This window comes from Blastomyces dermatitidis (genome assembly GCF_000003525.1).
Source record: "Blastomyces dermatitidis ER-3 genomic scaffold supercont1.4, whole genome shotgun sequence".
NCBI lineage: Eukaryota > Fungi > Ascomycota > Eurotiomycetes > Onygenales > Ajellomycetaceae > Blastomyces > Blastomyces dermatitidis.
Window position 1 is genome coordinate 5106053 of NW_025544777.1, and position 27079 is coordinate 5133131.

At 46.4% G+C, this 27079-nt stretch overlaps 8 protein-coding genes across 8 annotated transcripts; 3 read left to right on the forward strand and 5 right to left on the reverse strand.

The window, feature by feature from the left end:
* Positions 1-947: 947 nt before the first annotated feature.
* On the reverse strand, positions 948-5322 carry BDCG_04519 (uncharacterized protein). Its single transcript, XM_045420179.1, has 5 exons — positions 5201-5322; positions 5063-5148; positions 2842-4983; positions 2421-2767; positions 948-2347 (listed from the first exon to the last, which is right to left on the reverse strand). The coding sequence occupies exon 5, from the start codon at positions 2282-2284 to the stop codon at positions 1385-1387; it is 900 nt and encodes a 299-aa protein (XP_045276334.1). The 5' UTR covers positions 2285-2347; positions 2421-2767; positions 2842-4983; positions 5063-5148; positions 5201-5322; the 3' UTR covers positions 948-1384.
* A 794-nt stretch (positions 5323-6116) lies between these two features.
* BDCG_04520 (glycogen [starch] synthase) lies at positions 6117-14843 on the forward strand. Its single transcript, XM_045420180.1, has 8 exons — positions 6117-6541; positions 6623-7519; positions 7604-7701; positions 7800-8075; positions 8144-9506; positions 9617-9812; positions 9945-13526; positions 13585-14843. The coding sequence occupies exons 2-7, from the start codon at positions 7432-7434 to the stop codon at positions 10057-10059; spliced, it is 2136 nt and encodes a 711-aa protein (XP_045276335.1). The 5' UTR covers positions 6117-6541; positions 6623-7431; the 3' UTR covers positions 10060-13526; positions 13585-14843.
* BDCG_04521 (secretory phospholipase A2) lies at positions 10867-11367 on the reverse strand (the record flags this gene model as incomplete). Its single annotated transcript, XM_045420181.1, has 1 exon — positions 10867-11367. The coding sequence occupies one exon, from the start codon at positions 11365-11367 to the stop codon at positions 10867-10869; it is 501 nt and encodes a 166-aa protein (XP_045276336.1).
* Positions 13786-14927, reverse strand: BDCG_04522 (farnesyl pyrophosphate synthase; the record flags this gene model as incomplete). Its single annotated transcript, XM_045420182.1, has 2 exons — positions 13786-14709; positions 14808-14927. 2 exons carry the CDS (start codon positions 14925-14927, stop codon positions 13786-13788), a joined length of 1044 nt encoding a protein of 347 aa, XP_045276337.1.
* Positions 14928-15143: 216 nt separating this feature from the next.
* On the forward strand, positions 15144-18143 carry BDCG_04523 (anaphase-promoting complex subunit 8). Its single transcript, XM_045420183.1, has 4 exons — positions 15144-15559; positions 15632-16355; positions 16421-16604; positions 16666-18143. The coding sequence occupies exons 1-4, from the start codon at positions 15456-15458 to the stop codon at positions 17763-17765; spliced, it is 2112 nt and encodes a 703-aa protein (XP_045276338.1). The 5' UTR covers positions 15144-15455; the 3' UTR covers positions 17766-18143.
* Positions 18144-18277: 134 nt separating this feature from the next.
* On the reverse strand, positions 18278-21607 carry BDCG_04524 (DNA ligase (ATP); the record flags this gene model as incomplete). The annotated part of the gene is made up of 2 exons (XM_045420184.1): positions 18278-20399; positions 20457-21607. The coding sequence occupies 2 exons, from the start codon at positions 21605-21607 to the stop codon at positions 18278-18280; spliced, it is 3273 nt and encodes a 1090-aa protein (XP_045276339.1).
* A 610-nt stretch (positions 21608-22217) lies between these two features.
* Positions 22218-23819, reverse strand: BDCG_04525 (splicing factor 3a subunit 3; the record flags this gene model as incomplete). Its single annotated transcript, XM_045420185.1, has 2 exons — positions 22218-23666; positions 23730-23819. The coding sequence occupies 2 exons, from the start codon at positions 23817-23819 to the stop codon at positions 22218-22220; spliced, it is 1539 nt and encodes a 512-aa protein (XP_045276340.1).
* A 110-nt stretch (positions 23820-23929) lies between these two features.
* BDCG_04526 (translation initiation factor 4A) lies at positions 23930-26869 on the forward strand. The gene is made up of 5 exons (XM_045420186.1): positions 23930-24138; positions 24193-24447; positions 24508-25401; positions 25473-25712; positions 25816-26869. The coding sequence occupies exons 1-4, from the start codon at positions 24108-24110 to the stop codon at positions 25490-25492; spliced, it is 1200 nt and encodes a 399-aa protein (XP_045276341.1). The 5' UTR covers positions 23930-24107; the 3' UTR covers positions 25493-25712; positions 25816-26869.
* The last annotated feature ends 210 nt before the right edge of the window (positions 26870-27079 follow it).

Sequence of the window (27079 nt, forward strand, 5' to 3'; positions counted from 1 at the left end):
TATATTTCCCCTCACTTTCTCTGAGGTCACCTGGCAGAAATTGCGGAGGGGACCTTTTTGATTTAATGAGGTAGAGTAACAACAAACCCCATCGTCTTTCTTCACACTGGCCTGGGAGAGGAGCATGACGCTCAGCTTGGCAGAAATAGCGGAAGTTTTTGAGCTTTTTGTTTTCCACCGGCCTCATATGGCTTTGAACTGTTGTATCTTGGTTTGGTAGAAATAGCGGAAACCAAGAAGGCAGTACTAATATCTCACCTTTGGACGGATATGTTTACATATGCGACACGACGAATAACGACGTATGGGGACAGGAGCAGTTGCAGCCCAGAGTAGTGCAGGGGGCATGCAAGTTTAAAATGAGACGAGTGTTATCGTGCACAAGTTCTAGCGGAATTCAACGGGGGTCGGCCGATGATGGGAATATGGAATATCGTCACCATAGGAAAATGAGCAATGGACCGCTGACGCACTGTATTCAAGAAAACGAGTTATAATGGGACAACTGGAAGCTCCGTTTATGTCGCCCAAAACAAGGGGAAAGAGATGCGGATTAGCGAGGGAAAGACAGGGAGAGAGCAGCTATGGATAATACTCTAACTTTTGGAAAGTTCAATCGCCTTTATTTATGCGATGTGGAATGGAAAGACCACTCAGGTGAAAACAACAAAAACAACGAATGATCAGTACAATGAGAATCATCAAGTTACATACATTTCCTATCTTTTGCTCCTACACATATGTAACAATGGGATATAATTTGTGAGAATGTTGTGGAACGGAACCCCCCGCCCCACCTGGCTTGGCTATGGCTGACGGGAGATCGACAAGAGCTAAGCGCGTTCCGCCAACTACTAAGAGCCGCCAAGACCCAGTCTGGGATCTAGACGCAATCATCTTCGCTGATACTACGGATTAGTATTGGCTGGGATTTGTAGATACCTTCGACAAAAAGTCTTTTGCTATTGCACCTAAATAGAATATTTCTGTAAAAGCTGTCTACTCTAAAATTAATGCTGCTGCTTGCTTTTATTCGGATTGCGTGCTTTAAAACAGACTGAACCAAAGTCATAGAAATGGATATAGACATATATATATCTCCTCAATACAGGAAGCCCATAAGTGAAAATAACCAACACGAATGTAAAATAGCAGTATGCAAAGAACATACTAAGTTTATTTCAACAACAAAGCATAATTTCCCAGCCAAAGTTACGCCATTATTAAATTAGTAACCATTATTATAGAACAAGAAAATAAAAAAGCCGAGGAACTTGGTGCGACTTAAAATCCCGTCAACCCGAACCCTACCCTCCCCTCCGTTCATACCACGAAATTTTCTTAGAGAATGACTTGACAAATCTATCCCCATCTACCCCTAGGCCTAGGTAGAATGAGATGCCTGGAGCCCTCGTAAATCCTGCACTGCCGCAACGCGACGAAGACAAGATGGTTCCTGTAACTCTTCAAGCCACTTAATTACATTGCAACGTGGGTCATAAATTTCACCTTTTTCAATTCCACCCGCATTCTCAGAATCCCAGGCTCTGGTATGGATGGCGGAAGGCGACATCTGACAAGCAACCGTTTGCTTTGCGCCTGAGAGACGGCTTTTAGGGAAAGCAGCCAAGGACGCCCAGTCATTCAGATCCAAGTTAGCTGTAGAGGCAGTTAGGGCCAGGCCAGCTGTAGAGATAGTCGAGGGAGCAATGTGCTGGGCGACAAAGGGGCCGAATCCGGCTGTTTCAATGTTGGGTCTCGGAGTCATAGCATATGAATTTTGATATAACAGTTGCTGCTCGGTAGAGTTAAGGGATGTAGAAGAGGTGAGCTGTTTGAGGCTGGCTTCCGTCTGGGATCTGAAGAACTTGCGCAGGAATGCGAAGCCCGATCGTCGGTTTGGCTTCTCGTTCATCGCTGGGGGCTGTGGATCGTTGTGGCTGCGAGATGGTTGATGAACTGGCTTGGTTTCATCTCCCGGCTGGTCGCGAGTATCAGTGTCTTTCCGCCGGAATAGAGGGCAGATATGTCGCTTGAGCTTTGCGAATACGCTTTCATTTCTTTTGATATCAGGTATGGTTGTAGTAGAAGAGTTAGCGATCTCGACGATATGGATGCGGACGTCCGGCGTGTATGGGGAATCTAGATATTCTATATTGACTGTGCGGCGAGAAGGGCTGCTTGAACGTTCGGATGCTCTACGGCGTAGATACAATAGGCGTCTACCATTTTTCATCCGATCTGCCAGGCAGACCCTTTCTTTAGATCTTAAAGACCGCCTCATGTTCGCTTTTATGGTGCGGTAAGACGGTGGAGAGTGGGGGAGACCCAAAACAGAGCTGTCTCACTTTCTAAACGTTAGCGGATGGCTGGTATGAACAAATATCGAAATAGAGGCAATAGATGTGCGAATATCATACTATGAGCATGGTGCAAATATAGAACAAGGCGTGGAGTGAAGGAGGTCAAATCGTTGTAGTATGTGTAGTGCCCTGAGACGCCGCAAATTTTATTACTTCCTAGCCAGCGCTAATAAAAGGTGACCTCTCGCGTTTATCCTATAGTTCAAAAAATTACTTTTGTCGTCATTGTAGAAGTAGATAATGCAGTGTTTAGTTTGGCAAACAAAGTTGGTATGCGACCGTTGGAACGAGGTATCCTAGCCTTCCGACCATATCACGAACCCGTGGCACGGTTCCGCTTAAAGTTCGAACTGAACCAAAATCGGGTAGATCTAGATAGTAAAAATGATCGAAGTAAACAAAACCTGTGTTGGATGTGGACGTTAGCTATAGGTATCTCAAGGAATGCGTTTCGAGGTAGGGAGGAAAGAAACTGTACTGAGCTACGACGATGAGGGACCCAAGGGCTACCTCTGCTCTACTACAAATAGTTCTTGGGAGTTGAATTCCTCCATGGCGGTAAGAAGGGAGAGGGGGGGAATAACGCTTCGAGCGAGAGAGAAATCGATGTTGTTTTAGACGATGTGAGATAAGGAATGAGACTGTGGCTGAAAACGGTAGTTAGTGATGCCGACCGCGGCTCAACATGGTGGTGATGATCATTCAGCGACAGCACGATGAACACATGTCGGGGTTGCAACAGCAACAAGCGCGATTTAAGCTCCCACCAACGAGAAAATTGAGTAAAAGAACATAAAACTGGATACTTCTGGAATTCAGCTTTCGAATGGAATAAAAATGAAATAAATGCTATAGGAGATATGGTTTGGGACAAATTGCGCAGGTTGAAAACGTGGCAGATGACATATTCCGGCTTATTCAGGGGCTATCTTTCGAAATCGAGAGGGAAAAAAAAAATCTAGGTGAATCATCTCACCGTTACTCAATTATTATGACAAGAACAACCCCTACAAACAATTGTGGAGTGATGAGCATGTTTGCTAGACAAAATGGAGTGAATAGGAATCGAACCCAGCCCCTGGATTTCGAAGACAAGTACGCGAGGTACAAAGGGGTGACCATACAAGAGGTACATGTAGATTTCCACCCTGAATTATTGAGATCACAGGCTCAATCCACATTCAAATTAATCAGAAAGGTTGAGAGAGAATAAATTCAACTTTTCTGGAGGTGGTAAAAGCTCACAATGAGGTCTTGCGGCCTCATTGCTATGAAACTCTGCCCTGAAGGGTTGGTTTCTCACCCACCAGCGGTACCTTTTCTGAGACATCTAAATGGCGCTGTCGTGGTGTGATGCCGTATGCGTTGCTAAGTACCAGGTACTTGTAAGCCGGGCTTATACCGTGTGCATGAGTTAACCATTAGACCAGGCCGGGTAACCAGGCTGTGGAGTATACCCGTTATACCCTTAAACTGGCTTATAAGGAAAGGACCAAAAAGCAACTAAAACACCCCATAACTCACGCAGCAAGGCTCCGAAAGACACCAAAAATCGGCGAGAATATCCCCTGTGCATTTATATTCTCTTCATCATAATTAAAAACAGGAAAAGGGCCTAATCGAGCTGTTCGAAGGACGGGGGGTTGGCAAGCAGAAAACGTCTCCGTGTGTTTGTCACGTGCCAAGCAGCAATGCGCTGCTCAGGCTCCTTCCAAAAATATCGACGGTGTTCTATACCGCGTTAACCTGAGCAGAAGAGAACCTGTTACCTCAATATGAAGCAACTCAGGTGCAGGAATAAGACTCTGGATAGCAAGACTCCAGTAAGCTCTGTCCCCTTATGCTTCCCTGCTGGGGAGAGTGGACTTCTGCAACGCGTGGGACATGCCAAAATGCTGAGTTATTCGAAGTGGTGAAGATAAAGCTACCGCACGAAACGGATGAATGTGCTAACTTTTATCAACAGGTGATAGAAATGCCCCTTATCCTTGCAACGGAGCAAACCTCGAAACCTGGAAGACGCTTTGGAAATTCAAAGCCCTAGCCTGTACCGCAGGCAGCAGGCTTGACAAGATATAAGAAAATGTGGGTATATATGATAAGGAAAAACTACGTTAATTCACAATGAAAGAAATTGGATATGGCTGCTATCTCAAGTGCAGCAATATATGGATCTTTGAAAAGCCATCTCCTCCGGTGGAACAGGGTAACAAGAGACTCAGAGCAAGCAAATATGATGTGAAATAATTCAAAAAATGAACATATGTATGGACGATATCACAACATCGTCACAATCTCCATATCACTATTATATTTGGAAAGCCGGCCATTCCGATAGACGGTGAAGCCCATGAAACGGAGCCGGGTTGGCAGAGTCTGAAGACCCATAAGAAGACTACGCCCCCGCGCTCCAGGCGTCGAACTCTCCCAGGAGTAGAGTGTCTATCACCGAGTTTGGCCAAGCGAACTAATATAGAGGGAATAACAGATGAAAGGAAGTGTATAGAAGACAGGAAGCGCAGTGATTGAAATGACGTCGAAACAAGATCATCTTGTGGGATGATCCTATCCGAAACGGGCCGCGCCAAGTGTGGGGATTGACAAGGGTTAGTTACGGCGGCTGTTGGCGATCCGTGGTCGAGTCGAATCCTGAGTTAGCCGCCTTGGTACACCCAAAGCGGGGTGGAAATGTAACTTACCTATAAGTTGTGAATCAGTTTGTCCTTTTTGGGACTTTTCTAACTACTTTATTGAAAGCGGGTAAGTGTGGTGCTAAGTTTCATCACTGAAAGAAAATGTTATTATTAAGACCAAAATGGTAGAAAATATGTAGATACCTATATCATTTCTCGCGGTTGGATGCCTCCGCATTCCTCGAATACCGATACTACCTAGTACTCTTCTTAGCACATGCATCATTGAAGTCCTACCACCAAGAAATCCATTTTCTGCCTCGCCGTGGTCGTTAAAGCTCCTCAAACTCCATGCGGAAAGTTGAGTGATTTTATATTTTATCACTCGAAACCTTAATTTAGTTCGATTCAGAGCATATTCTCTGGCGCCGTGTGGAGATTTATTAGTACTAATTCTGAAGAAGGTAGGGATTCGGTTCAATTTATTTTGACCTCATCAAAACTCTTTAGATTTGCTGGGGCGTTAACAATGGTATTTTCTTACTACTATCTGGCTGGTGGTATCTTTTTAACGTCCCCATATGCATTCTGAGAAGCCATATAGTTGCGATCAGGATGAACCGTTTCATTTTTACCAAAATTAGCACCGTAAGTTCCCTCAAAATAGGTACTAGTCCGTTGGCTTGATGTGAGTTTACTATTTCTTCCTATCTCGCTCTCTCTTATGCTGACGGGAGAAACCTGCCGCATCGTCCTGCTGAGAGCGATATACATGTACATACAAGGATGGTTTTGCAACAAAAGTGACACATCGTGTTGATGAATTCAAAAGGATTAGTTTTGATATAAATTTATTTTCATCTGTCTCCTATATCTAGACGACAACGTATTACCTACGAGAGGAAAAACTTGGTTTTTTGTGGAAAAATAGTCAAACGGTGGAGCAGCAAGATATAGATGATATCATCGCGATACATAGATCATACTACTAATGGCTCCCAAGGTCCCTGATTGGTTCTAGTTATTTTAGCCCCGCTATCCAACATTTCAAGTCGGGAACTGAATTTATGACTTTGAAACAATTATCCGCCAGTTGCGAAATTTGAATCATCATTCTGATCGATGATGATATCTTACAGAGGCACCTGTTTGTTCCATTTTAGCGGAGACTGATTGTGCGTATTTCTCGTCGATCCACCCCGGATCGCTGCTCATTTTGGTGAACGATGATGCAAATGTAGCGAACTTCATCGTTTTGAGGCCCTGCCGAGGATAGCTTTTTAAGTCAAGTACAGAGTATACAGTATATATTTAGCGAATTGTTCTCGGTTGCAGCTCTTTGGCCACCAAGAGTACCTAGGAAGATAGCCCGGTGTAGGACGGGATGCAACCTAAAGCAAGTGTCTAGCGGCACACTTGAGTGTGCTTTTACGATTCTCAACTGCCAAGGTAGAAGAGATTTTGTTGATTTTCGCCACTCAACAATGAATTTTGAGAAAATCCCTGATCGTGGGAAAATGTCTGCTGCTTTAGCGTGGGCAAAGGGTGCGCCTAGATTGCGTAACTTACTATAACTATATATGGGTATGTAAAGTTGACCAGTAGTTAACTAACTATTCTAGCTAGGATTTGTGAACTGAGCTGAGAGAGCTAGCTAGTTAGTTAACTAATAACTAGCCTAACAAGCCCATTGTCAAAAGTTTGTTGAGTGCTGCTTCCAGACGGGAGATTCGTTCGCGCTGACCAGAGATGAGAGGTTTAATTGCTGTTAACTACTCCGTACTCCGTAGGTTAATGGTAGTTAACTAGGCAGGGCAGGATAACGGCCAGGTTGCTTCTTGTCATCAACCATAACGCCAGCCAACTGCCGTTGCAGAGGCTAGTAAGAGAGTTTCAACAGACTTTCAGGGCTTGGAGCTCCTACAACGTAGTAACTAGTTCGTTGAACCCTGGCCTTGTTTCTTGTCGGTGGCGGGCCAAGCGATGAGGGCATAGTATAGTTATCCAGGATGTCAACCTTGCTGCATTGGGACTGAGCACCCCTCCGCGGCTTCATCTCCGTCTTCTTCCTCTTCCCCTTCCCCCTCCCCCTCCCTCCCCCCAACCTGTCACCTTCGCTCTTCAGTTCCTCTTCTGCTGGCTATTGTTCTTGATCATCCATCCCGTTCTCAATGATGCTGTGACCACACGAAGATTGAGGTGACTGACTGGCTTTGTACTGCTCGCGATCGCACGGCAAGCTTTAGTGCAACTGAACCCCGCCTCGAGTGTACTCCAGCTCCATATTCCCCGCAGCCAACGTTCGTTGCGCATATATACAAAGTTCATTTCATACGTCTTGTGCTTTATTTGGTGCCTATACCCTATATTACTCCATTTCACCCTTTTATCCTCATCTTTTTTGGCTGGACCGTCGCGTATGTACATGTACAATCATGTCCGACCACAATAGTCCCGATATGCCCAAACGGGACATCAAGAATCATGTGCTGTTTGAAATTGCAACTGAGGTCGCCAATCGAGGTTTGTGATTCCTTAACTTCTATTTACCGGGAACTGTGCTTTCAAGTGAATGTCAGGCTGACCATTCGTCCTATGCATTACTAGTTGGTGGAATATACTCTGTCCTCAAGTCCAAGGCGCCGGTTACTACAGCAGAGTATGGCCAAAGATACACGCTCATCGGCCCTCTGAATCGTGCATCGGTATATATACATACATTCCCTTGCCCCTTACTCCAGACTCCGTTTTTTTACGTGTTTATATATTGCCCATTGTGTGGACTGAATTGACAATCTCATAGGCTGTCGTCGAAGTCGAAGAACTTACGCCCTCCGACCCCCATCTTATCGAAACTATGACCTCGATGAAGGAGCGGGGGATTGATATGATGTATGGACGGTGGCTTATTGAGGGTGCGCCAAGGGTGCTTCTGATCGATACGGGTGCGGGATACAAATATCTGGACGAGTGGAAGGGTGATCTTTGGAATGTGGCGGCCATCCCTTCTCCGGCAGAGGATAGTGAAACGAACGAAGCTATCGTGTTTGGCTATTTGGTCGCTTGGTTCCTTGGTGAAGTACGAGCCGACAACCCCTTTGTCTATAGTATTTAAACATGTACGTTGCTGCTAACTTATGACTCAAGTATATTTCAAGAGATAGAAGGAGGGCAGTTGTCGCGCATTTTCACGAATGGCTAGCTGGCGTTGCCCTCCCCTTGACCAAGAAACGACATATGGACGTCACAACAATTTTCACCACCCATGCAACCCTGCTAGGCAGATATTTATGCGCTGGATCTGTCGACTTTTACAACAATTTGCAATTCTTTGACGTTGATGCGGAAGCAGGCAAAAGAGGTATATACCACCGATACTGCATCGAGCGTGCTGCGGCGCATTCGGCAGATGTTTTTACTACGGTGTCGCACATCACAGCGTTCGAGAGCGAGCATCTGCTGAAACGCAAACCGGATGGCGTGTTGCCGAATGGGCTCAACGTGAAGAAGTTTTCTGCGGTCCACGAGTTCCAGAATCTTCATTCCAATTCCAAAGATAAGATTAACGACTTCGTCCGTGGCCATTTCTACGGACATAACGATTTTGATCTTGACAATACACTATACTTCTTCACCGCAGGCCGTTATGAATATCGGAACAAGGGGGTAGATATGTTTATCGAATCCCTTGCCAGGCTAAATCATCGACTGAAAACAGCAGGATCCAATGTAACGGTGGTAGCATTCATTATCATGCCTGCGCAGACATCGTCGCTCACGGTTGAGGCCCTGAAGGGACAAGCGGTTGTGAAATCGCTTCGCGATACATTAGAGATGGTCGAGAAGGGGATTGGAAGGCGACTATTCGAGCGCTGCCTCAGCTGGAAGGAAGGGGATAATATGCCCGATGAGAAAGATTTAATAACCAACCAGGACCGAGTGCTTTTGCGCCGTCGATTGTTCGCAATGAAGCGGCATCAACTCCCCCCCATCGTGACGCATAACATGGTTAACGATGCCGATGACCCTGTGCTAAACCAGCTGCGTCGCGTTCAACTCTTCAATCATTCTTCTGACCGTGTCAAAGTTGTGTTCCACCCCGAATTCCTCAATTCTTCCAATCCGGTCTTGCCTCTTGACTATGACGATTTTGTCCGCGGTACGAATCTAGGCGTTTTCCCGTCATACTATGAACCTTGGGGTTATACACCTGCAGAATGCACAGTTATGGGGATTCCCAGCATAACCACCAACCTGTCCGGATTCGGATGCTACATGGAGGAATTAATAGAGAACTCTTCGGATTACGGTATCTATATCGTCGACCGCCGCATGAAGGGTGTAGATGATTCTGTCAATCAACTTACGAACTATATGTTTGAATTCGCGTCCAAGAGTCGTAGACAACGCATCAACCAGCGGAACAGGACGGAGCGACTAAGTGATCTTCTGGACTGGAAGCGTATGGGTATGGAGTATGTTAAGGCTCGACAGCTGGCGCTTCGAAGAGGTACGTTTCCTCATACAGGGTTCACACTCAGGATACACATTCGCAACCTTTATCCAAAACTCAATTTACATCCTAGCGGTTAAAGCTAACTAATCTTCCACTATTTGTAGCATATCCAACTTCTTTTGATCCCTCAGAAGATTTCAGTGATATAATTGGAGGCACTGAACAGAAGATTTCCCGCCCGTTTTCAGTACCCGGTTCCCCAAGAAGCCGGACGGGGATGATGACGCCTGGCGACTTTGCTTCCCTGCAGGAGGGCCGTGAAGGCCTCAGTACCGAGGACTATATCGCCTGGAAGTTACCGTGAGTGTTTTTTCTCTTTTTGTTCTTGAAGACCATGTTCGGAACTTCGATTTGGAAATTGAACCCTTGATGTTCTCCGCTGCATTCTTTGGTTAAATACAAAACTAACCACGGCTTTTTACGAATATCCAGTGAGGAAGAAGACGCAGAAGATTACCCATTCCCACTTGCCTTGCGGAAGAAGGGCGCACCTGTCGAGCAACCACACTCACCGGACAGGGAGGTAGCTACTAACGGCGACGTTTAAAGATTACGACAAGACGAATGACTGTGACGATGAAGACTGATTTAACTCAGATATATCTTTATTTAACCTCACTCTGTTCTTTTTCTTTTTTGTTGTTGTTGTTGTTTGTTTTAGTTTTTCATTTTCATTTTTTGAAACTTGATTTTGGATGTATCTCTCGTGAAAGGAGTCGTTGATATCATATGCTTCTCGTTCACCTTCCGTTTCTTGCCTCTTTCCTTCAATTTTTGTACTTGTGTATATGCTATCCTATATTATATCTATTTAGTTATGTGTGTTCGTTACGATATATACGATGCATGTGTATATTTGCGATGTCAGTTGCAATCCTACTATTTCCCCCTTCCTTGTTGTTCTTGCCTTTTTGTCAGCTTCTTTTAGCTTTTATTTCTGGCTCCAATTCGTCTAGAAGCGAAGACATTTTTACCATATCCGCATCGCATGTCCGCCAAACAACCTGATTTTTTCTTGCCTGTCTACATCGCTGATGATCTGTGTCTTAGTTTTTTCTTATTTCACCTTGCATAATACCGATAGTGGTATAGAATCTCAGTTTCGTCACCATGCGCTAAATCATATATTCAATTACTTACAGCTGGATATTGAAATAGGGCACTCAATCGTGGATTAAGAGAGGGGCGCTGGTGAAGACTACGTGGGACGAAACAGGAAGAGACAGATTAAACAGAAATTCCTGGTGAGCTACGTGTATGAGTGTATAGTACATCGTTCAGCAGAAGGGACTTATTCAAACTATGAAGCAACCCGATTTCATCGACTTGTCTCCGTCTCCGCCAGAAACTTCATTTAAAAATCAGCAAGCGAAAAATTTTCTCCAAGATCCCTCTTCCCAAAAGTCGACACAGCCCAATAATAAATATCAGCAATATCCTTGCAATTCTCCTCCTTCTCCTTATTCTTCTCCTTCGCACACTCTTTATACAAATCACTGCGGAACAACTTATCAATCTTCTTCTTGTTGGCCTTCGAGAAGCGGCCTTGGGCCTTGTAGTTGCGATAGCCGAAATCGTGCCTGTAGCAGCTGGGGAGGAAGTTGAAGCCCGGCTTATCTGGGGACTTGGAGCAGCCGTCTGAGCGCCAGTTTAGCGAGGAGGGCCTCTTCTTGTTGCGTGCTGCTGTGAATTGGGCCATAGTTGAGGAGAAGAGGAGTCGGTCTGTGGCTTGCCGGGGGGTTTCTGCTCTCGCGGTGAGGATTGAAAGATCACCACCCGCGGGAGCCGCCGCAGTGGGGGCGGAGAGTGTGAAGGCGCCCATTGAGCAGAGGGTGAGGAGGAATGTGGTCTTCATAGTTGGTATGTCCCTTCTATACAAATCGGGGAATATGTGCGAAAAGTGGGAATCCGCGTGTATCAAAAAGTCAATATAGATAGTTATATCGGTATGTATACCTGGCAGACGGCACGAAAAGATACATATTTTCTCGCGAGGACCAGGCGAAGCAGGCCCTTATTAAATAACTCTCTGCCACTTGGTGCCTCGTCTTCAGCACCCTCCGTCCTCCTATCAGCTGGGATTCACGAGTTTCGCAAAAACCAGGCCATGCTGATCAGTGATCAGTGACTGGCTTGGACACCAGGCCCAGCAAACGCCCCATGCGGGTCATGCCACTTAATCTGCCATTTTGCGGTGGGATCTTCAGATCGTGTTGTCTCTTGACGATTCGTCCGCAGTTGCCAGTTGCGCAGCATGGAATGGATGGAACATCCTAGTTTAGTGAGGGGGAGTGCGGGAGGAGTTCGTGATTCTTGATTCTCCCTCCGCAGCAAGCCAGCGAAATATGGTGTTATGATTGGAACAAGTCCTCAAGTTCCCCTCTCGTGTTTGGCCTGCAGATTGCGAAAAGCAGACAGGGCTCAGGCACGCTAAAGCTTAGTTAATTGGTTTAGGGCGGTTTCATAATTTATGCTTACTTTCCCGGCATTTTCGAGAGGAATCAGAAGATTGTGATTCTGGATTCTGAGAGCAGAAAGAAGCGCTCTGATACACCACTCAGGCACGTTATTTAGCTAATACTACTCTTTTCACCCTAGATAGAGGGCATAATCTCATGCAACGCTACCATTTCTGAGGCGGGAAAAAAGGAAAACAACGGTTCGATGGAACATGCTCCACCCACTCCTCTGGCTCAGCCAAAAAGTCATCTCCCCCAAACATCGCGGACGGAATACAATGCTGCCGCTAACAATCTTTCGCTCCATGAAGAGAGCTACAAGATACATATCCAAACAGGCAGCCAGATGGTTTCCTCAGCAGGTTCTTTCAACTCACTCCTACGATGCCCGTGGTCCAGCAAGCATGTTGTTCGCACGACTTGTGTACTAACTGAAAATGGGTTATGGCCCATGATGATGGTACCTCATCGACAATGAATTGACCCGATGGGCATACATACCTTCATTCTCTTTTCCTTGAGATATCTGACCTCCAGTCCAGTTCACTTCTGAAATAGCCAATGCGTGCCAATATTTCACATGTTCCCGGCACCGCCCTCACTGATAATGAGGCCACAGCTCTGCAACTAGCACAAATGGCTAGAAACTCACTCGAACTACCCGCTATTGGCAGGTTTGTGTCCCAAGTATTGAGTACCTAAGTAGCAGGGCTCCCATTTGCTCTTCGAGCTGCAGCTTGCTTTGATATCGATTGAGCCAGCCTTTGGGCGCATCCGTATAGCACTTACATCCGTACCAAGCAGGCAGTCAGCGTATCTCCATAGATACTCCTTCTTGCACACAAATATACCTTAAAGCTCTATTATGTACTGCTTAGTCTGAGGGTTTTCGCAAACATATAATTTCAAATCCAATTTCGGCCTTTGCCCGCCCATTTTCTATCCAGGGGGGAAGATATAGACGTTGCATTTATCATCTGCCTAGAAGCGGTTAATTACACCGATGACTGAAGATTTCATCACCTCATGTGTCACAAACGTTCCACTTCTCGTTGAGAATCGATCCCTTGCATCGATCCGCAGATCAAGAACGGGGGAGGTTGGTACGAATATTGAGTTAGCGCACCTTTATATTTTAGGAAAAGCAAGAACAAACGGCCTTCCAAAAATGATGTCCCGTATCCGGGGCATCTGATTGGATTCCACTTCGTATACTCCGTTCCCACCTGTCAAAAAGCGGCTGTGCTACGGCTCAACGGCGATTTTCTCGAAACCACCTCGTATTTCGCTGAGTTACACTTGCACAACGTAGGCCCGAGTTCTGGCTGGGTGCGCAATCCCCTGTCCGCATTAGTGAGGTATTTGTTTCAGGCGAGTTCATTGGTTTGTCAAGTTTTTTGTTTCAGGAACAAGGAGCTGATCTCGAGTCAGAATCATGTGGCGTTTGTGAGAGGGGAGTGCGGGGGATTTTTATTTTATTTTCTGCAGGGCGATGGGCGGAGATTGCGCGTTATTAGCTTAACTGCTACTGTCCGAGCAAAGGGTTATAGCAAAGGTATCGTTGCAATTCTCATCGTATCCTGGTGGAAGTCACATGCTAATGAAAGTCATAGATGGTGGATATCTGAACAACCGAGGATCAAGAAAAGAGTTGGCGCTAGGGCGGCATAACATTGGAATCTTTGTTCTAAGCTTTTCGCTCTGATTGAGCGTGTGAACAATGCCAACACAATAATCGGAAGTCAAAATGCGGGCTGGGAATTGTCAACAGAAGGACAAGCAATGGCCCCTGTCTAACTAAAAGAAAAACAAATCTATTTGTCACGCTTATAGATTTTGGCAAGGAAAGATTCGAAAACGGCCTTCTTCAGACCCTCTGATTCGTCAAGCTTCGCGATCATGCCCCGGATCTTGCCAACCTGTTCCTCCTCGAAGTCACGATAGACTTGCTGCAGGTTAAGCTCGTTGAAAACAATTTTAACCTTAGCCTCCATGGCCGCGTCCTTTCGACCATACGACTCGTCGAGAACTTTACGCTGCTCCGCAGAGCACCGCTTCAAGGCCTGGTTGACCACCCAGGAGCACTTGTTATCCTGGATATCAGTGCCAATCTTGCCGATCTGCTCCGGTTTGCCGAACACGTCCAGATAATCGTCCTGGGCCTGGAAGTACTGGCCAAGCGGGATAAGGATATCGTGCGCCTGGCGCAAATTGGACGGTGTTGCGAGCTGGAGGTAGTGTAGCGCAAGCACAACGGGTAGGTAGAAGCTATAGTACGCGGTCTTGTAGATGACGATAAAGTTGAATTTATCCATACTGAAGTTGTTGAGGTCCACATTGTCTTCAGGGGCGGTGAGCAGGTCGCAGAGCTGGCCCAGCTCGGTTTGGAAGGTGACTTCGTGGAATAGTTCCAGGAAGTCAACGTATGCGGGGTGCGAGCGGAAGTGCTTCTTGAGGAGGACATAGATGGCGGCTTCGAGCATGAAAGCGTCGTTGATGGCGATCATGCCGACGTTTGGGCGGCGGTACCAGCATGGCTCACCGCGTCGGGTGATAGAGCTGTCCATCATATCGTCGGAAACGAGGAAGAAGGCCTGGAGAAACTCTGTCATCCAGCCAAGGGTGCAGAGATGCTTGAATTGTTCATCGTTCAGGGGTTTTTCGAGCAGAGCGAGGCCAGTATCTGGAACGGAGAGGCCGCGATTCAGTTTCCCGCCAGGGGTATTCGCATTCATAGACTATTTTTTTTTTTAGTGTTGGGTAGAATGGTTAGTGAGCATTTCAAAGCTAGTAACATATAAGAAAAAGAAAAAAAAAAAAGGGTCGAAATACAAACGTTTTCAAACCATTCCCGAGCAATAGAGGGAAGTCCATACTGGTTCGCATGGTCACTGATGTCCTTGACTAGGGAGGGAAAGACAGCCTCGAAGGCTGCACGGTCAGTTCGAGCGGCCATGGAATTCGATATTATTGTTTCCCCGAGGAAGATATAGTGGTCGCGACTCAGAATAAAAAATGAGGTGTCTAATTTGGAGATCAATGGCAGGTATTCATGGGTGGGGTGGTTGTTGGGGGGAGTCTTTCTTTGATCTAGAAGTGATGTACCAGTTCAGCGGGGTGACTTTCGCGGGCTGTTTGCGCTGTTTGCACTTCAACAGCACGTGATATCAGGTATCTTCAAATGATGTTACTCCGTAAACAAACGACATTCAACTTGAAGGAGTATATTCAACAGCCAGGCAGCTGATCTGTAGCAGTGGCTTGCAAGTGGTATACTCCATGACGATGATCCCATAATAATACGTGGTGTCCTGGTCCTCTCCAGCTCAAAACTAACCCATAACTAGCCCTGAGCTCCCAACTGCGCGTCCTGCGCATGGAGGAGTCCCCGCATACAGGGCTTTCTAAACCGCGGCGTATACCTATGGAGCTGTTTTCTGTTAACATCTATGAAACCTAGGATTAGGTGTAGCAAGGTTTAGCAATGGTAGCCAATATCAACTCTGATAGCTTGAGAGAGCTCCGGTACCGCCTTGAAGATGCCGCGATTAAATGCTCCGAGCGGTGTCTATACCAGTCCGCCAAATGGTATGCTAGAATTCTCTACCTTAAATAACACCATAGTCGCTCATACTGATCTTTTTTTACCGCTTCAATTAGGGCTGCGGAGATGCTTGACTCCTTAGTTTCTTTCGAAGATATCGATGACGGCGCAGATACTGATCCCGACTCTCTAATGGAGATACCTCCTCTCTCACCACCCAACCCATTTCTACAAACACAAGACCCCGAGGAAGCCGCCTTGGAAGCTCGGGAGGCTAGCAAATATATCCTTGCTAAATCGTACTTCGACACACGGGAATACGACCGGTGTTCTGCAGTTTTTTTACCCCCTTCGACCTCGGCCATCCCACATGCTCCCGTCTCTGCAAACAAAAAATCCAAAGCCCCAGTTACCCCCCAAAAATCAAAGGGAAAATCTGCTTCTTTTGGAGGATCAACTAGCCATGCTACGCCTCAGAACCCCTTTCCACGATTAAGCCAAAAGTCACTGTTTTTGGCTCTGTACGCTAAGTATCTAGCCGGAGAGAAACGGAAGGACGAAGAAACGGAAATGGTCTTGGGCCCAGCAGATGGAGGCATGACCGTAAACAGAGAACTTTCTGGCTTGGCGCAACGTCTCGAGTCATGGTTCTCCGATCGGAAGGCAAGGGGCTTGGAGGGACAAGGACACGGCTGGCTGGAATACTTATATGGAGTTATCTTGCTGAAGGGGAAAAACGAGGAAGAGGCCAAAACGTGGCTGATTAGGAGCGTCCATCTATATCCCTTTCATTGGGGAGCCTGGCAAGAATTAAATGACCTCCTTGCCAATACCGAAGATGTAAGTGTATCCTATTCTCCATTGATCACCATATCGACTGAAACTAACAATGGTTTTAACTCTAGTTGAAACGGATTGCTGACCAGCTCCCTCAAAATATAATGACCCTTATATTCCACCTCTATTGTAGCCAGGAGCTTTATCAGGCTACAGAAGATACACACCACATGCTGACGGAGCTCGAGAATATATTCCCCAACAGCGCATTCCTTAAAACCCAAAGAGCTCTGCTGTTTTATCACTCGAAAGGTACCCAGCCCTGACATTCTTCCGTCTCATTATCCCTTTTTAACTCAACGTGTTCCGACAGATTTCGAGGAAGCGTCTGACCTTTTCTCTCAACTCTTAATCACCAATCCTCACCGTCTTGACAGCCTCGATCATTACTCCAACATCCTTTATGTCATGGGTGCGCGACCTCAACTTGCCTTCGTAGCCCAAATAGCGACTGCTACGGATAAATTTCGCCCAGAAACTTGCTGCGTGGTAGGCAACTATTACTCTCTCAAATCCGAACACGAAAAAGCGGTTATGTATTTCCGGCGCGCCCTAACGCTAGACCGCAACTTCTTGTCCGCCTGGACCCTAATGGGACACGAATATATCGAAATGAAAAACACTCACGCCGCTATCGAATCTTATCGACGCGCTGTCGACGTTAACCGAAAGGACTATCGCGCCTGGTACGGCCTCGGACAAGCGTACGAGGTTCTCGATATGGCATTCTACGCCTTATTCTACTACCATCGCGCTGCTGCTCTGCGCCCTTACGACCCCAAAATGTGGCAGGCCGTCGGCTCATGTTATGCAAAAATGGGACGTACCGAACAGAGTATTCGAGCCCTTAAACGTGCTCTGGTTGCAGGATCATATTATGAAGCAGGCGGTGTTGGAGGTGTTGGCTCGTTTAATAGTGCGGGCTCAGCAAGCTCCCGGCATCCATCCCATGGGGGTGCTGCATCAAGTACAAAACGCTTCCTTGATCCGGATACATTACATCAAATTGCGACACTTTACGAACGTCTTGGTGACGAAGAGGAGGCAGCCGCATACATGGAACTTACCCTTCAGCAGGAAACGGGACAGGTGGATCCGGACGACGAGGCTGCTGATGACGACAATGACGATGACACCGATGGGGACGGTGGTGGAAGTAGAGCTGATGCACGTCGCGTTTCTTCGTTCACGCAGCGTTCTGGTGATGACGCGGATGATGAACCAACTGGTACGGGTGTCACTGCTACGACAAGTAAAGCGCGCTTATGGTTGGCACGCTACGCGCTGAAGCACGGCGACTTGGACCGGGCTGATTTATTGGCCGGTGAGCTTTGTCAGGATGGGATTGAGATTGAAGAAGCGAAGGCATTGATGAGGGATGTTAGGGCGAGGAGGGAGGGTGATGGGATTTAAACAATTAATAATGCATACCCCTCCCGTGTATTTGTATAGTCCCATGGTTTACAACATGACGTTTTATTTTTTTCTTATTATTGTAGGTGTTACTCAAGGTTTATTTCCAAAAAGGGAGGAGGGGATGGTGGTTTTTTTTTTTTTTTTTTTTTTTTTTTTTTGCAGATACCATGGTGCGAAGCTATTTATTCCAGGGGTTCTGGAAACTCCAAACGAATCGCGAATGCGGCGTGAGTTATTTTTTTTTATAGTATTATTAACTGCTATTACTATTAATTAATTATAGGCGCCGCTATCTTGACCCAATGCCAATTAATGCGAAGATCGAAATAAATGTGAAACTGCACTGCTCATTATTAATTATTCATTAAACATCGCCCATAGACGGATAAATTATAAGCGTCAGTATCACTCCCTGGCATCTCAGGGGAACGATCAAAGGTGAATGAATACCATGCCCTGGTAAGCTATACGGTGAACACAACATTAAATAGGGCAAGCGTCCTTTTGAACTACACCAACGATAATATCTCTCTCCAATCCCAACTGAGCTGAACATCAACGTCCATAGTTCGTAGCGACGGAGAACCGTTAGCCATGGCTCTTCCAGCTCCGTCCTTCTCCCCGAAGTCCGCATCAGTACTTCTGAATTTCCTCCGCTTCCGTTTCCCCTTCCGTGGGCAAGCGGTAATACCATACCCCCACTTCAAACATCCCGCAAACAACCGCTTGCCCAGCCTCTCCCACCTTTCTTGAATGTTTTCGAGGTGACCTGTTTGGTTATTTTCAAAGAAGCCGTGCTGTAAAATTGCTTCGCAGCGGAGGAAAATTATTTTCCCCTTTTGTGATGGCATGCCGCTAGCCCGCTGAGTGGTGGCAAGTGCGTTGCCAATTCGAGCAATGTCAGATGCTGCTTGCGGGGTGTTGGCTGTATTGGATTCGACGAGGACAATACCACTACATTTGGGAAATGCTTGTGTCCTTCCCAGGCTACTGGAATGGAGCATGGGTGTATCTGGGAATTTAGCATTAAGCACTCTTTCCAGGAAGTCTGCAGTGGAGGGTGTCAAGAGCTGTTTGGTGTCAAGCGGAATAGAGTCGACTTGATCATGAGATACACCAGTTCCTAGCAGGATTGGTGTTTCGGAGAGAAATAATGGACATTCAGGAACAGAGGGGATAGGTTTGCTGTCAAATATATCAGACCTCCCGACTGCGAGGTTGCTAACTTCCAAACCAACGGTCGGTTCAGGGGAACTTTGTTGTTCATGAGATGGATTTGGCCTGGACCCGTTCCGTTGTCTCAATTGAGAAAAATGATTCAACTTGTCTTCATCACGCTCTCCAAACGTCGTTGAACATTCTACTTCATTTTCAGGAATGGAGGTGTCGTTTACGTCTTCACGGTCGTCGGTGTTTATATAGGTTGGCATTGGAGTGGGTTGGGATAAGTTGGTAAGGTCTGCTAGGTGCCGATTCGCTGAGTTATCCTGGGAGTGAGACATGGGAGTGTCTGCTGAGGTTTGGGTATTATCTAAGTGTATTGCGATACACGGTGATCGCGATTTCGTGATTTTGGGCCTTTTCTTGCTCACTGCTCTGGAACCCTTTTGGGAAGCATCAAGTTCATTCATAGCCAAAGGCCCCAAGGATGTATCAGACTGCTCATTGTCCATATCATTGGGAGGGATAATCGAAGCCGGGGACAGAGACGAATGGTCCGATGAATCAATAATATAGCCTGACTTTCCATCTACCTCACCAAGTCGGTCCGCCAACCAGGCGACCTCCTGAGACAACTCATCTGTCGGGACTGAGTTTGCTGCTTCAGCCAACTCTTGCAGCTCTTTTAGTGTTGTAGCATCCTCCACATCCCGATCCATATGGATTTTAAGGACACGCGGAAAGCGTAGTGTGAAATAGTTCACTCCTGCAGGCTTCTCAAAACCACTACCGACCATCTCAACCACAAAGGGGTTCTTGAAAAGCACTTGTACTTTGGGAAGTTGCACCTGATCTGTTTTTATGGTAAATGGAGCATCGTCATCATCTACATCACAGCTGCAAAACTGGCCGGATTGATTAAGCGTTCGTATAAATTCAGTGTTCACATTGTGTCGATTGAGGAGGTCCACGACGCGAAATATCGGCCGCGCATCGTAGGGATTTTTTGAACTGCCATCGCGGCATCCCACGAAGAATGATGTCCATTTAACACCTTTAATAGCCCGGAGATGAGCAGCTTCACGAGCGTCATATCTTGCTCCTATCAGGGCGAAATCTGCGGTATCCCCTATCCCTGGAATATAGTCCTTTTTCATTTTAATCCAATGTCCTAAGCTAGAGTCCTCTTGCTGCCCAATATTGAAGTATGGTTCTTCGCTTGATTTTAGAACAAGTCCTTCCCAACGTTGCGATATGGCTGTGGCGAAAGAGTTTCTCAAGATCTCCTGACTGTTTGACAACGAGAAGTTGATATACTCCTGTTCCGCAATCCCAGCACGCCCATCAATAGGGTGAGAAATTTTCCTCAGTAATTCCCTGCGTTCCTTATATGACTTTAGTAAACAAACTTGATCGTCCATCAATAATACATCAAAAAGCATGATATATAGATGCTCATAGAAATGTACCCTAGTCCTTTATTAGCTATGGCACGAAATAAAATTCTTTCCAAGATCATATACATACGGCGAGTCATTTTCAGTACCAATGAATGAACCAGATCTCTTGACATGCTTCCGAAGCTTATGAAAGGGCAACAGTTTTGATTCCCTGTCACTCCAGACAAGAAGTTCTCCTTCTAAAATGCAGTTCTTAGATATTTTGCAGCCGGACTTTCCAATTCTTAAGCACTCATTCACAGTAGAATGAATACCGCTTCTGTCTGCAGTTGAGTCTTTCCCACTTTTCGAAAAGATCCGTATACAGCCCGAGTCTTTGGAAAGGTCAATATGTATCTGACAGTACTCTCCATCATATTTCCGTTCGACGCTCATTGTGCGTTTCCCTACCATCTTGCAGCAATGTTTAATGCTCCTGGCTTTATAAAACATTGCCCTTCCAACTTTCACTCCAATGGTAAGAGATATATGAGAAGACGCGAAAGAAGCCAGAAGTTTAGCATAGGTAGGATCTGGACGCCAAGGAAATCTTTTGATCGGATCACGGCTCAGCAAGTCCACGGCTGCTCTCAATGAATCCTGTAATAGAAGTAGATCGGGAAGGAGGAAATGAAAACTCCGAAGGACCAAACGAGCCGGCAGGGTTAAAGGGCTGAGATCTTTCAAAATGATCCTAGTAAACCACTTCGCATCGCGGCTTGTTAGGCGTCGTAAAATTGGTCCAAGTGCCTCATCCACGCTGGTAGCACTTCGCTGTCTCCTCACGTCTGGGCTAGAGAACCGACATCTCGACGCAATATCACTCAAGACAGCATCGACTTCTTCAACAGTTACTCCAGATTCCTCGGGGTTGTTGTTCTCCGCTTGCGTCATCACATTTTCGACACACTGGCCTAGGTCACCGTTCCCGCATATTTCGTATGAATCCAGTGCTAGCCTTCGCGAAGTCCCAAGGAGAAGACACCTGCCAATGACCTTAACGAGGGATGGCTCCTTTAATCCAAATACTATCTCCGGCCGCCTTTCTGGTAACAAACATGACAGAAGAGCAAGGCGGTCAGTCTCTCCTCCATGGATTTGTTTCCCGTGCTGGTTAAACCAGTTGATAATGGTTGAAACGTCGGGATTTCTAACCCTCGACCCCGTTGATGCCTTTAAAGTGAGGTTCGTTTCGAGGCTCGTAAAGAGGTCGCACACGTAGGAAAATTTAAACCCCATAACACAACAGTAAATGGCTATCGCATATCTTGATAGTCGAGCCGGACACTACCACAAAGCACACATGTTGCAGTAAGCTGAGGTGGAGGCCGCATCAGACCTCATGGAAGATATCAGCAATCCTGTTTAAAAGGAACCAGAGAGAACAATCAGAGAGAACATATATGTGCTACAAGGGCAATATAAATATTAGGCTGGACAAATGAAGCGTGATATTATCGAGGGCTCAAAGTCCCGCTACTACAGAAAGGGGCGAGGAGACGTGCGTGTTGGCGCGAACACGAAAGATTCCCCAAGTCACATGATAGAGAGCTCTACCCTACCCATGGTTTAAGAGTACTACGGAGTAAATCAAGAGCAAATTATTCGCCGCTAAAAAGCGCCAGAGCCCAAGAATTCGCTGTAGGGAACAGCCATTTCAGATATGAAGTGGGAACGGCATTCGTACGTGGCCAGCGCCCATAGGTTTAGCAGCAAATCCATTCTAAACGCCTAACTGTACTCCGTGGTGACCCAGCATTTCTAACCGCCAATAGTTGTTTAATAAAATACATAGATGGAAAGCTTCCGTTACAAGATACCTTGCTTCTGAAGACTGTTTTATACATCGTTAGCACATTGTCAAGTACACAGAGAAGAGCAGGCGGTATACGTACTCGAGATAAATTCGCTCCGGCATCACATTGCCTTCAGCATCTTCCATCTGCACCACGTTTTCTCGAGACTCCTTCTCCTTCTTCCTATCCTGTTCAAGTTTCTCCCATAGTCTCAGCGCTTCCTCGATTTTGGTGATCTCTCGGAACAAGCTAGTTTGTTGTGTGATCCCAAGACACCTTAACCCGTAAATATGCCTCGCCTCTGAAAAGTGCTTGTCGAAAGCGCGTCGTCCCATATAGACGAAGTTCCCGCAAATTTCACACGGCAGCTCCACCCCCAAGCCGTGCAGCTTGTAGAGCCAGTAGGGAATCGGTTTTCCATCCCAAGCCAGTGGCAGCTTAAGTGGGTTGTATATCCTCTCCTCATTATCGCTGTCGGAATCAGAATCTCCGTGACGGATTCCAGGCGGCTCTGCGGTCTCCGCAAACAGAGCATCGAGCTCCATTTGTCGCTCTCTCTCCGTCATTCCTTGCTTCCGCTCCACATTGACGCGCGTGGCTTTCCTCTCTTCCTTCAAGGTTGTGGCCAACGACCGAACACGGTGTTCTCTTTCTGCGATCGCACGCTCCTTCAAGCGACGGACTGCAGCCTCGCCGCCTGTTCGCGGTGTGGTGCCGTTGGGGGTAGTCCTAGCGGACTTACGAGTCTCTGCGGCGCGAATGTGTTTCTTCCCTGTGAGATGATTTTTGTATACGTTTTCGTTCTTGAATTCTCTCTCGCAATCTGCACACCAAATCCCTTCGCCTGTTCCTTCAGTTTTAGGGACGGAGGAGCTTTCCGTTGTGGTCGCTTCGTCCTCCCACCCAGGAACCTTGCCTTCTTTCCATAACCTTTCAAACTCTTCGTCATAACCATTAAAAAGCTTATCAAGAGGTTCCAAAGGCTTAACTCGTTTTATAAAGCTCTCTAAGTACGCAGCAAGATCACCGACATATTGGAAATACTTGTCCGTGAGCTTACCGTTTCGCTTGATGGGTAGCTGGGGTTGTGTGAACGCGTCGAATAGATCAAGGTACTGTAGGTATGTGAGCCGTTTCACACCCGGCAGATTTAGGTAGTCCTCATGGAGTTTAGTGAGGTCGAAAAACTGGCCATACGATTCTTCTCCGGTAAACATATTTTCCACTTCCATTCCAAATCCTTCACTCTCACCGGGGTGCCTTCTCTTGTACGCTCGCTCGAGATTCTCGACATGCTCATTAGGATATCGACGGTGAAAATCTTTTATTTCGTCTAAGCGTTTGTAGAATTCATCGAAGGGTTCACCGGTTGAGATGGCCTGTACCTCCTTTGCTCTCAGACCTTCCGCATCTCTGTAAATATCCAGGAGCCTTTCCGATTGTTGCTGGATACGATTAAGAAAGCCTGCAATCTGATGGTCTCGGTTTAACCGGTCTCTAATCTGCAGTGAGTTAGTTAAAATAGCTGCGCGAAATGAGGAACGGAGGGCAGAGGGCATGCATACATTACGCGGCTCATCTGCTACCCGATCACTAATCCCCTGCTCAAGTCTCTCTAGATCTTCGTGAATAAATCGCTGATCTTCTATCAACATTCTTGCGATGGTTCGGCTGTATCTTTACTTCCCGTGTTGGTCTCTAAAAATTTATACGTTCCCGCGCAAACGGGTAATTGCGATTGTATATGTATGCTTCGACGTCAAGGATGGCAAAAAGCAGCTGTTGATCACGTGATCCATCAAACAAAGCAAACACACAACTCTATTCGGCCCTGTTCAAGTTTTGCATCGAAGAACCACCAATCCAAACGGCATCAAACGGAAAATCATTGACCATTTGTGTATATTATTCCAACTCGCCGATCAAATACTTAACTACTCATTATGGCGGACGGAATTGATAGAACGGCGGAGGGTACGTATTTCCACCCATATTTCTTTTTCAGCTCCGCGCTAACAGCTGCGACAGAGAGGATGGAGTTCACGACCTCAAAAGAGGTGACTGTCGCGCCAACCTTTGAGGACATGCACTTGAAGGAAAACCTCTTGCGGGGTATCTATGCATACGGATACGAATCGCCATCAGCCGTACAGTCTCGCGCAATCGTCCAAATCTGCAAGGGCCGCGATACCATCGCGCAGGCACAGTCAGGCACCGGTAAAACTGCGACATTCTCAATCAGCATTCTACAAGTTATCGATACAGTTCTGAGGGAAACTCAAGGTTAGTTCATTTCTTCCTCGCTGTTTAGCCCTTTTTTAATAGGTTTGTATATGTATATAGCTCTTGTCTTATCGCCAACGCGAGAGCTTGCAACCCAAATTCAGTCCGTGGTTATGGCCCTGGGTGACTACATGAATGTACAATGCCACGCGTGTATCGGTGGCACCAACGTTGGTGAGGATATACGGAAGCTGGATCATGGTCAGCATGTGGTTTCGGGTACCCCCGGCCGTGTTGCTGATATGATCCGCCGTCGCCACCTCCGCACACGTCATATCAAAATGCTAGTACTTGACGAAGCCGACGAACTCCTCAACCGCGGATTCCGCGAACAGATCTATGATGTTTACCGTTACCTTCCTCCTGCCACGCAAGTTGTGGTCGTTTCCGCAACCCTCCCCTACGACGTTCTTGACATGACCACCAAATTCATGACTGACCCAGTGCGTATTCTGGTAAAGCGTGACGAGTTGACACTAGAAGGACTCAAACAATACTTCATTGCGGTGGAGAAAGAAGAATGGAAATTTGATACCCTTTGCGACCTCTACGATACCCTTACGATCACCCAGGCCGTTATTTTCTGCAACACGCGACGCAAGGTAGACTGGCTTACGGATAAGATGCGTGAAGCCAACTTTACCGTCTCCAGTATGCATGGCGAAATGCCGCAAAAGGAACGTGATAGTATTATGCAGGACTTCCGACAAGGAAACTCCCGTGTTCTTATCTCCACGGACGTCTGGGCTCGTGGTATCGATGTGCAGCAGGTGTCTCTAGTCATCAATTATGACCTCCCTAGCAATCGTGAGAACTACATCCACAGAATTGGTCGAAGTGGCCGCTTCGGACGGAAGGGTGTTGCTATCAACTTCGTCACCAGTGAGGACGTCAGAATCCTAAGAGATATCGAATTGTACTACTCTACCCAGATCGATGAGATGCCAATGAATGGTACGTCTTTTTGCCTCTTTTTGCGCGCCGATGTTGCATTTCCCCCCCCTGTGACTAACATGCTTCAATAGTTGCCGACCTTCTCACGTAATTGCGCCTTCGGATGGAGCAGAAATTGTAACGCATTCATTTTCTCTTCTCCTTTTCTCATCGCAATTTGCGAATGCGAGGCATTCGATTCTATTTTCCCCCTTTGGGTCCAAGATGGGTTGACTCACAGCTCATTTGTTCACGCTGCATTAAATGTCATGAGAGGCGAGTGACTGAAGGCCAGTGGGACTTGTGGAGGAAATGGGATATATTTTAAATTGGTGTGTTCAGACGCTCTCTTGTCCTATCCATATGCCTAACGCGATCTGTTTGCTCTATGAAATCGAAAGCTGACGTTTCACTCCCCCATAATCTATTTATCAGAGATACACTAGTTTTTTTTCGGCGAAATTAACTCTCCAGGGCCCCGGTCGATTACCGTTGATGACATCCTATCCGAGTCCTTGATCCTTTCGACCTTTCGATTTCTCACTTCTCTCAAGCTCTAATATGCAGTCTGAGACCTCTTTAAATATGCTAAGAATGAACCAGTGTCACGCTTTCCTTATTACGGGGGCTATCCGCGATCAAAATTAGGGGACGCAACCTTTTTTTCCCATTCATCAAATGCCATATCATTCCAATGATTTCTGCTACGGGGCAAGATATAACGTCAGTTAGGGTACCTACCGCGTATACGGATTAGGTAGTTAGCAAAAACAAAAGGATTCAGAACTTGACTTCGTTTATAAACTTACACCCAATTTCTCTCTCTCCTCTCTAAAACAATAGCCGAAGTGTTGCCAAGGCGGAGTAAATGGCGCGGCCCGCTCTCCCTCCCGTCTACTCGCAGTAGCCCCGGCTCCTAAAGCATGCTCCCCTACACACAGGTAAATCCTGTAGTTTGCCAAGAACCACTTCTGCGTCGAATAATCAGTGAGATGAGTTTTTCTGGTTTCATCATTCGAAACCTTGATTGACATGGTCCCTACATCTTATGTAACGTCAGCTTGGAGGGTGGAGCAGACACACCAAATGGTGTAGTCAGCTGCTTCAGTCATGACTATTGCATAAATTGTGATCTCATAGATAAGGTAGTGAGTGAGTGAGTGGTTCCTCAATCTCTGACTACCAGCAAGAAGGAAATGGAAACGCCCAGCTCTAAATTCATCAGCAAATAGCAACTACTACTATATGATAACCAACGAAACAGGAGCCTAAGGTCGGAAAAATTCAGGTGTTTGATATAACTGCGATTCTTCCCACATAACTACACATTGCAATGATGAGAACATGCATACAGTAATATATAACCCATCATTCCCCCCCATAAATACCCATCCAGCAACATAAGTATCCGATATTTAATAATATATAATTAATCTATCTTAAATAAAAAAATCACATATCATCCTACATCACACTCCTGTACGGCTCCCTACATGTTAAATCACCGCTGGCCTTAAAAAAAATTCATAACCCGCGATTATTAAATTCAGCCAGTCCCATAGTTACTTCCAGCTCCCAACTTCCAAGTTCCAACCAAACCCTCCTGTCAACTCCAATGAAGCAAATAAAATCAGAGCCCACACGGGTAGGGAGAACGAAGTGATGGGAGGGGTATGGAATAAATAGTAAAGCGATGGAG